We start from the raw sequence: 13,412 nt of genomic DNA, 5'->3' as shown, positions 1-13,412 counted from the left end.
GACAAACTGTCTCCCTTTCCTTTGTACCATGCCTGTACAACATGGACACCCCAATTTACAGACATGATTGACCTGATGGGTGTTTGTCTGCAGCTGCTCTTCTGAGAATAAAGAGGCATCTAGAAAATGTATCATCTGAACTTGATCTTTTACTGGGTAGCACTGGTGTGAGGCTATACAACAAGGTGGATTTACCCTGAGCATTAAGCAGGCAGAGGAAAGCCTGACATTTTCTCTTTTAATTCGATGGATAAGCAATATAAAATCACAGCTCTCCTGATCATTCCTAGGGCACTGAAGACATCTGCTGGAAATGAGTATAAACTGCAATAAGAATGTGCATGATGGAATGAATAATGAATATTTCTGAGAGGTTTATACTGAGACAGTGCCTAAATTGCTCAAAAAATGCTAGAATATTTTCTATTTGAAAGTATTCAAAAATATTTGAATAGCCTGTTTATTCCTGCCATTCTAGTTGCTGCTGAGGAATCAAATTTCAGTTTCTAAAAACTGCAAGTGTGAATGCAGCCTTTGAACTCCCTTCATCCCTGATGTGTGAGGTCATGCAACAGACACACATGGACAATAAGTAGCATCATGTGCTGGCACTGAAGTCCCAGACAGGTTTCAGGCTTTGAATGGGTGTAAGCAACAGGAGATCACACAAATCTCTTTCCCTCTTTACTTACAAATCTTGTTTACAAACCTCTTGCTTAAAAATTCTATTGTGTTGTGATTCCAGGTCCTGTTAGAGCTTCCCAGTGGGCAGCCCTCCCAGAGAGAAATGTTATTTCTGACTGGAAGTATTGGGCCATTAGTGAAAATTACACAGGTTAGTTTTTCTTTTGCACTCTCAGCATCCTTGTCTGAGCATCATCCAGTTGCTGATTTGTAGTTTGCACTTCCCTCCCATCGTGGGGCAGGGACATGCACAGTGTATGGGGGGTCAGGCTTGGTGCAGGATTTGTCCTGCCCCCAGCTGCCCCTTCCCAGCCTCCAGCAAGCCAGGGCCACTTCCACTGCTTGAATTTGCCCGCAGAGACAAGCAGGCATCTCCCAAGCAGTTACATTTAGGTACTATTTTACCTTCCTGACTAGGCAGCTGAAAATTTCCTTTACATTGTAAAGAGCAGTGGTTTATTTGACTACATCCCATGTTTTCCAAGCCCAGGGCCTGGCACAGGAGATGATTATGCCTGTGCATGGGGGTAGGGCTGCTCCTAAGACACAGTAAAGCAGGGTAAGGTGTTTGCAGATCCTGTGACAGCCCTGAACAGCAGAGCCATGGTTTGGCTTTTTGTCTTGAGCCAGGCTGGGAGCCCCAGCTGAAGCACAGAATCATTAAGGTTGGAAAAGACCCTTAAGATCATCAAGTCCAGTCAAAGCATCTCCTTGTCAGTGGGCAGCCACACATCCGGGTGGGAGCAGCAGCACCAGGAGCATCTCTGGGAGCACCTCTGGAAAAAGGCTGTGGTGCAGAAGCTGGGGAGCTCAAAGGCAATATATATGGCCATACATGAGAAGGGAACTCGAGTTTTGGATTAGCAAAGCAGAAAGCCTCAGCCTTTGAGCAGAACCTCCAAGTCCTTGTTAAAGTGCAGCCACCAAAGGCAGACACGATCACACTCCTGACAAAGTCTGATTTTCCATCCTGTTTAGGAAAATCCTACAAACACCTACACATGCCAAAAACATAATCCCCACTCTGCCCAGCCCTCCTGGCAGTGTGTGCAAAGCTGCACTGTTGGAAACCTGCTGTGAACCTGTGGATGTGCAACCCAGAGTGTCTGGAGAGTTTCACAGTGCCTAAAGCAAGGCTTTGTCCAGATCAGTTTGTCTGGCCCATGTAAGGATGAGCAGAACCAATTAAGATCATGTTAATGTGAAGCTGGAAAACCTCATATTGGGGACACTATGATGATCAAAAATTAAATACTTAAAGGGGGAAATCAAATGCTCAGGATGTTTTCAGGTCATTTCCAGGGAGGAAAAAAGGCAGCACACATTACAGGAGAAAAAAATAGCACAACAGGTAATTTGTGTTTACAAAAGAGAAAGAGATACATTCTCACACACATCCCAAGGGCTAAAAGGGCTGAGCTGCTGCCAGGAATTCCCAACATGGTAACTTTGCCAAGTCCGTGGGAGTAGCATTTTAAAAGACCCTATTCAACTCTTCTATTTGCACCTGGACTGCAAAGAAACTGCTTTAATTTTTCTCCTAAACTCCCTTATCTTTTAGAGATGCCAGAGTCAGCTGACCTGTAAAAGGTCTCTTTTTTGAGGAGGATCATGGTTTGCTCTCTGTGCACATTTCACATGGTCGTCAAAACATTTATCTCTAAATAAACACCCATTTCTTTGGGGTCCTTCCTGCTTAAAGAACTAGACAATGACAATCAGAAAAACACAAGGCACCTTCTTATTTTTGCAGCTAAAAGCCTGAAGTAAAAATTAATTGGCAACTCCGTGATTCCTTTGAGACACCTGAACATCTTTAAAAGGCACAATGTCAGTGCAGACTGCAGTGGACAGGTAACCAAAAGAAGAGCTCAGTGGCTTTTTTCACGTTGCTTTGTGTAGATTTGGTGAATCTCTTCTGAATTCCAAGTCTCTTCTGACTTTGATAAACTGCATTTTCTCCACTTTACAACCTATAATCCATATCCACTGCCATTACAGGAGAATTAAAGGAATACAGGTGAGACAGTTTGGTCACATAGACAAGATGATGCTATTTGCCTTAAATATCTGTGATAGGTGTAAGACAAGTCTTTCTGCTGCCTCTTGCAAACCATTTCGCCTCCTTTCTGCTTGCTGAGACCGAGCTGTGAGGTGCTTTGTTACAATGACCCCAAAATCAGAGATACAAAGAGCACTTATTCCAGAAGCTCGAAATACTGCCCTAATTGCTTTTCAGTACACATACATTATTTATATCTTCAACTTCTTCTTTTTTTGAAGCTTCTATTTAAAGCATGGGAAGTGAAAAGTACCAGACCTGTAGGTAAAACAGCTCAGTTTGGAACAGGAAAATACCACCCTGAGAAGCCAGTTTATTGATCAATCCCAGTATCAGTGCCACAGTGCCAAGGTGAGGCATGTGCCTGGGAGAGCAGCATCACATATTTAAAGAAGACATGAATGCCCTCATTTCAAACCTCCGTGACATTCAGTGCAGGTCACTGGTGGGCAGCCTGGTTCTGCAATAAACCTGGGACCTCCTTTAATGCTGACAGACAGAGCAGATGACTCGTACACAGCAAATTTTCTTTCAGAACACCAAATTAGCATGACAGGAAAAAACTTGAAACTGGTGGCAAACCCCCAAAATATCATTAATAAGTTTCACAAAACCTCCCATACCATAAGGCCAGCCCTTCCCTTTTCTAAACGTGGTTTGTTTGCACAAATTTCCCCAAAATAGCTTTGGTATTGGGATGTCAGCCATAATCCTGCCTCATACCTGACTAGACTGAGATAAAATCCTTAAGAAAGACTTGTAAGACTTTTCAAGGCCAAAGAAACCAAGCTTACTGTAATTTTCCAAACATGACATAATCCGTGACTTGGAGAGTTTGCAAAATTTGCTACATTAAATTGAAACAAATAAAAATCAACCAGTGGATCCCATTTAGCACCCAAGACAGTGGTAAAAACTGATGTGTCAGAGGTGATAAATCTTTCACTAATCTTTGTGTTACCTACTTTTGTTGGCCATACTGGCTCTTTAGATTGCCCCACTTGCACTTCCTTAGCCTGGCAACAGCTCTGTTCAGTTTTCATTTTCTCTTTATAGTGAGCAGAAGGGACAAATGGTTACTCACATACAAGGCTTTTTTTGACAAATCCTGAAGCTGAGCTGAATTTTCCAGAATTGAAATGCTGCAAAAAACAAGTGTTTGCTCTGACTCCAGTAGCAGATGCAGCCCATCCATTTCCCATTTGGTCAAACATCCCCCAGCACAATTAGCTCTGAAGCACGAGGGGGCTGTAGGTCTCAGTAAAACACAGACAGTCTACTGGCAACATGTGAGCAGTTCACTTTCCAACAGACTGGAGCACTAAATCTTTTTAAAGATTTTACTTTTTATAAGTACTGTGGTACTTCTGCAGCCAGACCTATTTCAGGAGCTCAGCCCAGCATCCAGTCCTCATCTCACACTGATTTCTCATACTCTGTCCCATTGCCTGTTCTTTCCAGAAACCCAGGGGTGGCTGAGAATGAAGAGGAAAAAGCAGCCAATTAACAGGAGCATATAAAGGCAGAACTGTCTCTGAAGTAAATAGATGTTTTACCTTGAAGACTCTCTGTGGAGAAACTGAAATAAACCTTTTACCAAAGGATGGTTTTGCTCTGAATGGTCCAGTTGTCTGAAAGCAAACAGAATGAGGTGGGGAGACAGGAGCCAAAACCCCTGGTGCCAGTGCAGTACAGCTATGGCTTTTGAAAGATGTTTCTTACCAGACAGAGTACTTCAAGAGTGCTTTGAAGTGAACTAAGCACTTCAAGAGAAACCACAATTTTGTCTGTGTGCTCAAGTTCTACTGTACTGGTGCAAATAAAAAAAGCATGATTCCATCCTAGTCTGGATGCAGCTATAAAACTATGAGAATATTTATATTTGTATAGCACATTCTGTTATGGAAAGTGGAATAATTTGTTCCAGGAATAAATTACTTCTATTCATATATAATTATGTTCACTCCCTGGCCTGTATTATATTACTGTAACTATGCTAGTAAAAGAAAAATTCCATCTCTAAATGACATTATAATGTTTGTTTCAAGCCCATACAAGACCAGGTACTCACTTCAGGGAGGCTCTAGGCCTCCTGTGTGGCTCCATTTCCTGCTTCCTCACAGTAGCACTGGGAGGTTACATCTTTTCAGCAGCATATTTTGACTTTTCTCTGGCTCTCCTGCCCACATACCATATACAAGAAGTTAAAATTGCTTCCTCAGTTGCTGTAGATTAGTCATAAGTATGAAAGCTATTTCTCAGGTACTCTAGATGAATTCTAGACCCTATATCCTTGTGGTCTATCCCAGAAGCTGCAAGGGCAGCTTTGTGATACCCTTTTTAAGAGTGAGGTCCAGCTGAGCTGCTTGCAAACTGGTTAAATGGTCAGAGAGACTAGTGAACGAGGGCATTGAAGCTTTCAAAACAGAATTTCAGCCCTGTTCTTAAAAGGACATTACATGGCATACTCCAAAAAGCAGGTTTTTTACTCAGACTCTTGGCCAGGAACTGTCAGAATACCAGATCTGTGTTTTCTTTATCCCTCCATTTCTACTGAGGTGTGTGTTACCTCAGCAGAGCACAAATCTTTCTCTGTCAGACTCATTTCAGAGAAAGAAAAGAAGCTTGTGTTAGCAAACTGAAGTTCCTTGGGGCAAGAACAAATCCATTCTGATCCCGAGACCTTAAACACGCACACTAAAAGGCTTATTGACTCCAGCTACTGGTCCTGCCTCCCCCAAAGCCTGTGGGACAGTTAAGCTCCACATGAAACAGCTCCAGGGGTTTAAAGCTCCCTTATCAAGGTAACCCAGAATTAGCACTAGTTTAATTAGTCAGGTTGTAAGCTCCAGTGGTTCAGGATCAGCTTTGGGTGCAATTCCACAAGATCTGAGAAGGCACCAAGTGAAAAACTAACTGGAGGCAGTTATTGATTCAGCCATCTGCCCTTAATTAACTTCTATTGATGCCCTAATATCACTGGAATAAAATATGGATCAAGCCTGGACTTAGGGCTTGTTCTAAATGAAAGATCAAATCTTGAACTAGACCCTTGCAAAGCTCCTTGTTTTCCTCCCCACCAGCTAAAGTTTCAGCTCCTGGTGTGCTAGTTGGAATGCCAGCCCATTCCACGTTTACCATGGACTGAAATGTGCAGCTCTGTGGGATGTTTTGGGCAGTTCTGGATGGGTGGGACCCACAACAGCCATTTCCAGTGTGCTGTGCTCTGTAATAGCACTGAGAACTGAGCAACCACAAAAATTCAGAGGTTTCCCTACCAAATGTATGTTAATACTTAAATATTTTGGAGCAGGACCACTGGAACTAAGTTTTATTACATCGGGATGCATTTATGGAGAGTTTCTTAACTAATGATTAGGAGATAATTACTAGTTACTGACTATGAGAGTACAGCAAGTTGTTTAAAGGTGTCCAGGACACATGGGGTAGGTGTGCATTGTAAATCATGAAGTGCTTTTAGACTCTATGTGGGGGTTGGAAAAAGCCAGTATGCATTTAGGTAGTACACCAGCATGTTCCTAAATCTCAGCTTTCATTTAGTAAAGCAATAAGTCTCTTGCTGTTGCAGTTCTGAAAAAAAGGCAGCAGAATGTAGTCAAAGCAGAAATAGCAAAGGGATGTCTGAAAGAACAGCTCTGAAGGGCATGAACTACACCTGCCAGCACCCAGCACCTAGCAATGGCTTTGGTGTCAACATTTTAGACAAACTCTCTCTCACTGGGGAAAAAAGAAACAAAAAAAAACCCCAAACAAACAAACACAAACAAACAGACAACTAAACAAAACAAAACAACAAAAAAAGGGAGAAATGTGATGGATGGGCACGGTTTTGTGACAATTTCATTTGTCCACCAAAATCAGTAAGAGGTTCTACTTCCCATAGCAACCCCAGTTAAAGGTAGCCCCACAAAAGTCCACAGAGCCCAAGAGTAAATAAAAGAAATCCAAATGCAGAGAGTTCTCAAGAATCCAGAGAGACACTGTCCTGCTTCAAGCATGTTGTGTTTTACTCTTCCTAGACCCTACAGACAGGACTTGGGAACCTTTGGAAGAGCATTACTACCTTTTGTTCCCCTGATTAGACCCTGCTGGTTGCATGGACTGTTCTAACTCAGAAATGCAGTCATATCTATCAGGCATTTATTAACTCTTCATAAAGCAATAAAAGCACCCCTCACATAATGTGATCTTACTGTATATATACTCCATGTGGGTCTGTAGTTGCAGTGTTTGCATTAACTCAGGGAAGGATGTTCTGGTTTTGTTTCAGTGTAAGAGGATGGTCACCGTCATGACTTCACCAGCTTGGCACAGAGACATTCTGGGTGAGCCTGTGACATTTGTAGAAATCTTCTGGCTCCCCCTCTTTGGGGCTGGCATTGCACAGCGTGGTTTTGGGCATTCATCTGATCTTCCATACATTTTGGCTTCAATGTTAAAACAGGAGATACGGCGCTTACAAGTGAGGCAATCAGGGCACTGTTCAGTGCTGGTACAACTGAGCTCAAAATGGAAATAGGAATTTCAGATGGGATATGAGAACAAGGGGGTGTCTTATGCTACAGCCAGCTTAAGTATTACACACAGTTAGTAAGCAAGGAGCACAGCCAACCCTAGCACCACACTTTATAAACCTGACCTCAGGCAGTCCCCACTGAGATGTGTCTGTGTGACTTGCTCTCAGAGCTGCTGAAGAGAATCTCTTGAAGGTCCTTGTTAAGGTCTTTCAAAGAGATATGGCACAAACTGGACTTATGATTTTCCTACTCATAAGTTTACTACTGGTGGATCAGACCATCAGCCAGGCTTCCAAATTCAAAGCCAGGAGGCACAGCAAACGTAGAGTGAAAGGTACTGGGTCTTAACTGGGAGGAGGGATAGAAGTTTATAGTCTGTGCAAATTTACTGTGTACTTTAAATAGCATTGCATGAACCAGAAACTTACATTATACAAATGCTTAATAACAAAGGACATTTGTACTATATTTGTCTTTAAAACATTTATATGTGAGTTAGCAAAGCCAAGAATAAGGTGCCAGTATGAGTTATGGAAATAGAGCAGTATAGAAGCTGTAAATATATTGCTCTGTTATGTCTGTTTACCTCTGTCAACATTATTTAGAACTCACAGGTACAGCTGAGAGAGGACTCTGGCCAGTCATTCTTAGTTACACAGTTATATTGATTAAAATCAGAAAAATGGAAATTCATGTTTGGGGGGGGGAAAGCAGAATAAAGTATTCAGTCTCCAAGGATTATTGTTCAGATTTTTGCACCATTTTCTAATTTTAACAGAATATCTGTCTAATACTTGTGGAATATTACTCTACTTGTGTGAAAAGTACTGTGAAATGGCAAGTCAAACCAATGAAAAAGGATTAGCAGGAAAAGATAAAGGATCAATTCCCACAGCAAAGCTTACAGAGCAAATACAAAACCACAGAATGCTGTTTGGAGATGTCTGTGTATTTAATTTAAAGACTTATTTCTAATAAAAGAGGGTATGATGGAGGTTACACTGGTGGCAAATATTTGAACTCCTGGCTAATGAAAAAAACACTTTGATAAAGCCATTGTACAAGAAGATTGCACTGCTCTGGAGCCATGCAGTTATAGACATTGGAATCTCCAGGGTTTTAAGTTTGGGATCCTAAGGACAGACTGCTTATACACCATTTGTGCCAGCACAGAGTAGCACAGATTGGAGAACCTGAAGTCCTGCCTTGGGGAAGCCATGGAGGACAGTGAGGTTTATACCCACAGGCAGCAGGGAATGTGGAGAGGAGCTTTCCAGGGTGCAGCTGGAGGACTGGGGAGGTAACACAGGTCTGTAGGAATCCTGCAGGAATTCTTTCATTAAGGACAAATCTTTAAAAATAATCAAAACACATCTCAGCAATGCAGCAACCCATGATATTTCGAAACAGCTTTTAACATATAATTTTTTAATTTGTGTGTGTGCGCATATCTGTTATTGATATTGATATTGTATATTGATTTTATTTAAGAAAAAGATGACCTGAAGACCCAGATTGACAAATTGTGGCGAGAAGTAAATGCTCTGAAAGAAATGCAAGCACTCCAGACAGGTAAAGCAGCTTACACTGGTCAATGGCTTCCAGAAGTTCTCAATGCCTCTCCCCTTCACTCCCATCCCTTTCTTTCATGGGATTTTGTGACTAAGGTATACAACTGCTTAAGAGCATGGTGTGCCACAGCTGTACCAGTGAGACAAGGAAGCAAGGATTCAAATAAAATCAAGTCTGAACAAATAAAATCAAGTCTGAGAGCAAGAGTCAATCTAGAACAAAAACTACGTTTGTCTTTGCACAACTTAGAGCTGTGAGTTTTGATATCATCAAAGGCAACACAACGAGGGTTTCTGGGTTTGAGGGTTTAAGTGGTCAGAGTGAGGTGCCCGGCTTTGATATGAACATGGGCTAACTAGAAAGGCAAAAGCATTCATGGAAAAGGCTGAGAATACCCCAAAAAGGAAGCTAAAAGGACAGAGCCTATTTAAAATGTGCAGTTTGCAACATTCAAATTTGAATGTTGCCATAAAACTTCGAAGTTATATCCACTGTGAGTTCAGAAATGCCCTGCACCAATGTGCAGAGTCCTTTAAGTATTTAAATAACCAGATGGAAATTTCCAAACAAAATCAGAAGGATAAATACACATGCACCTACTAGACAGTTGTGCTTTTTCACAGCTGTTGACATAAAATTTGGCATTTAATCTTGTACAAGAAGACACTACAGAGGAAATTACATCATTCCCATGAAACAGAACATATTTTCCTTAGGGATGGTAATATCTGGGTTGTCCAGTTTTATGCCTTGGGTTAAACAGAGCTTTTTGAGCTTTACAAAATATTTTTATTTCAAATGTCTTATAATAAGGCTTTAGAAGTTTCTTAAAAGAGGGAGCCTGTGCTAGACAAGTAACTCTTGTTTAAAAGTAACTCTTGTGTTGCTTCCAGAAGGAGCTTGAGAGTAAGCACACAGTGGCTTAGAAATGAAACCAGAGCCAGGAGATTTTTTTATCCTCAAAACTTATTTTGAACTTTATTCTAAATTCATAACCCACACTGTTCAACTGGATTCCAATTCTGACAAAAAGAGACCTATCACCACCCCAGCTCTGACTGTATTTGTTAATGTCCTTATGATAACTGAAAAAGGAGCTGCTTTTTTAGCTTATGGACATTTCTAAAATACACATTAAAAATCTTCTTTTGCTTGAGTTTCCTAGGTCTCCTTTTTACATGGCGTGAAATGTGAAATGCTGCCACACATCACTCTCTCCTTAAAGATGGCCTGTCTTTATCATTGATGCAGCATTGCTGAAGTAGATAAAGTCTCTCTGATCTTTCCCACAAATATAAATTTGTTAAAGCATTCCACATTTAACAAATACGTTTATTACTCCTCTTTGGCCATTAGCAGTTGGAAGGGTTAAAATTTGAAATTTAAGCCCTAATATAAAATTATGACCATGAAATGCAGCTAAGGAATGCAGTGAATACTACAACTGGAAATACTAAAAACTGAGACATAGGATATGGTCCAAAGTGGATTTCCATATCCTGTTGATCAGAGACATAATTACTTTCTTACAAGAACAGACGACAGGAATTAGAAACAGATTATAGAAAACATCAGGGCAGAAGATGTTGTAAGTACAAGATGGGGTTAAGCAATAAATGAAATAATCTGCAAGTAGCCACATGTAGAATTCTAAATATAATTGTCACAGGAGTTTATTCAAGGCCTTTGCTGCCTTCCTCAGCTCAGAAGGAGGGTTCTCTTGCTGTAAGTATTTTTCTTGGGAGAATCAGTTTTTCACATATCTGCATTAGGAGAGTTGGAAAGCAAAGTTTAAGGATTCCCTCACAGACCTTGGGCTGGAAGGACTCCGACAGCGGCTCTGCAAGGCAATTCCAGTTACAGAGCATATGCCAAATTAATGTTCTAGTGCATTTGGACTTTACATCAAGACTTCCCTTATATTTTCCACTAGAAGTAAAAGCAAACAGATTTATAAATGCAAATATTTAGAAGATTTGGTCCAGATTGTCCTGCAAGCTCAGTAATAAGTGTGCACTTTTTAAAAGTGCTTATAGATGTAAGTCACTTTACTTCATTTGAATTTAGAGTTTGAAGGGGGGGACTTTGTTGGAAAGAAATTAACACCTAAAGAGGTGAATATGAACTCTGCAAGTGGAAATACACTTTTATCAATCATTCAAAGATCTGCATTATAAATTTCAAATCAGTCTTTTTTCTGGTAAGCAGGACACATTTAATACAGCACTTTTCACTCCTGCCTTTGCTTGCTGGAAACTGAGCTTAGTTAAGGTATAAAAATTTACTTTACTTTAGCACTTAAATAGCATAAATATTAAAAGACATTGAGATCTGTCTCTACCATAAAGATCTGTCTCTACTACAAAGGTTTCCTGATGACCAATTCACATCTGCCAGCAATATAAACATCCATAAGTTATCTATTCAAGACTGATGAAATAAGATAAAAAATATGTGAAAGCAGGGTTATTCAGTAAAAGAAGAAACTCCACTCTGGGAAGTCAAAGCCTTTCACTTGCTGAGGGACTTGTCTGCTCCATTTTCAACACACCTTTAGAAAATTATCTTTAGAAGAACCATCATTGAAAGCTCTTGCCCACACTTGTACTGAACGTACAAACTCATTTCTATTCCCAGTGTGTCTCCGTGGGACAAAGGCCCATAAGAAGTGCTACCTCATGTCAGAAGGCACCAAGCATTTCCATGAAGCCAATGAAGACTGCATAACCAAGGGAGGGACACTGGCTATCCCAAGGAATAACGAGGAAACAAACATTCTGCGAGATTACGGCAGGAGAAGCACGCCCAGAGCATCCGAGTTCTGGCTGGGGGTCACTGACATGATCAATGAAGGGAAATTTGTTGATGTCAATGGCATGGTTCTGCAGTACTTCAACTGGGATCGTGCCCAGCCCAATGGGGGCAAGCGTGAGAACTGTGTGTTTTTTTCTCTTTCATCCCAAGGCAAGTGGGTGGATGAGGTGTGTCGTACCGCCAAAAGATACATTTGTGAATTCCTGATCCCATAATTACAGGTACAAAAGACCATAGCCATGTTTCAGGTTAACATGCAGTTTTGCTTAGGAACCCCTCCCACTTAGAGTGTGGTGAGTTAAAAGTATCCATCTCCTGCATCGTACTCACTCCTTCCTGAAACACAAGTTTGCTCTGTTAAATTATTTTTTATTCAGATGCTAAAAATATTATGTTTTCTGAGTGCTCTCATTATGTACAGAGATATATATTATGGTTTAACCCACATTGTATCATATTTTGGCATATTATTTCAACCTGATGTTTGGGTTGCTGGATTTCACCTCCTATTTCTGTACTTTATTTACAAAAGATTGCTGCATGATGACCCTTCCCAATATAAGGTATAGGGATCCTCTCAGTTCCAGAGCTTAAGAGGGACTTTGGCATTATGTGAGCTCCTGTGAAAAACAGCCATTATCATGATAGAGCTTAATAGGATGTATCTGTGACCAAGAGTTTTACCTATGGGTTAAGAATGGAGAATGAAACAGAAAAATCTCATGGTAATTTTTATGCTACATGCAGCTCACAACGATACAATGCTAGAAAACGGGAGTGGCTGTTCTAAAATATCAGTTTGCTTCTAAATGTCTCAATTATGGTTAAATATCAGATGCCATTTGGAACATTCCCATAGAAGAAACCAACCTGGAACGAGATGACACCTCTACTGTGTAAAGCCTTAATAATCCTTCTCTCCTGCAGCATCAGACAGGCTTTATCACCCAGAGAGTCACACTGCCTGAAAGCACAGGGAGGGAGGAAGGATCCCCTTTCTGGACACAACATCCCACCTCTCCCTGTGGGAAAGGCAGGATGAGTGGCACAAAAGAGTGGGGCCAAAGCACAGCTCAAACCATGGCCACATGCAAATTTTCCCAACTTAACGCCTGACATTTGAAAACGAAGTAAAATGCTCTGGTTGCTCTTTGCTGTTCTTATCCTCACAACAGAGATTTGCCTTCATGTCATAAATAGCAGTTTCTCTCTTGTGGATAGGAATTTCATTTAAATATTTAAATATATTGTTGCTTGGAGGCTCAGTCCTACTTCTTACCTTTTAAATGTGCAAGATTTTCTTAAATTATGCAATAAATTTGCAATTCCTGGTATTTAATTGTTGTAGTATTTTTGACAGCTTATGCATCCATGTGAAGGCCATTCTTTCCTAAGACTTTTCTTGAGGATTCAAAAAGGGAACTTTTTTTTTACTGTTGTGTTTACAGGCCTCAGGACAAAATTTGGATTCCTACTTGCCAAATGCTGTATGAGATGCAACTATTGAATGCATCACTGTAATATGTTGTAATTAAATTAATTTTCAACTCATTTCAATCCATTTTCATTCATCCTGCGCTTATGTATTTGGCCTGATTTTGAATTCTCTCACTCAGCTCCTGAGTTGAAATAGAGAAGCAAAAAGTCCCCATTTATATACAATTTTCTTTCAAAATCTAGCCTTTGCTAAGGTTGGGGTCAGTATTCCTGTTACCTAAATTTTTACATGATTAAAAGTCTGA

At 40.6% G+C, this 13,412-nt stretch overlaps 1 protein-coding gene across 1 annotated transcript; it reads left to right on the top strand.

Moving 5' to 3' along the window:
- The first annotated feature begins 7,503 nt into the window (after positions 1 to 7,503).
- Positions 7,504 to 11,885, top strand: CLEC3A (C-type lectin domain family 3 member A). The gene is made up of 3 exons (XM_051806022.1): positions 7,504 to 7,618; positions 8,776 to 8,856; positions 11,494 to 11,885. Exons 1-3 carry the CDS (start codon positions 7,504 to 7,506, stop codon positions 11,883 to 11,885), a joined length of 588 nt encoding a protein of 195 aa, XP_051661982.1.
- The last annotated feature ends 1,527 nt before the right edge of the window (positions 11,886 to 13,412 follow it).

The sequence above is a fragment of the Manacus candei genome, unplaced genomic scaffold, assembly GCF_025592945.1.
Source record: "Manacus candei isolate 608988 ecotype Guabito, Panama unplaced genomic scaffold, ASM2559294v1 h1tg000065l, whole genome shotgun sequence".
NCBI lineage: Eukaryota > Metazoa > Chordata > Aves > Passeriformes > Pipridae > Manacus > Manacus candei.
The sequence above is the reverse complement of the archived record's forward strand: the minus strand, read 5'-3'. Positions and strand labels throughout refer to the sequence as shown.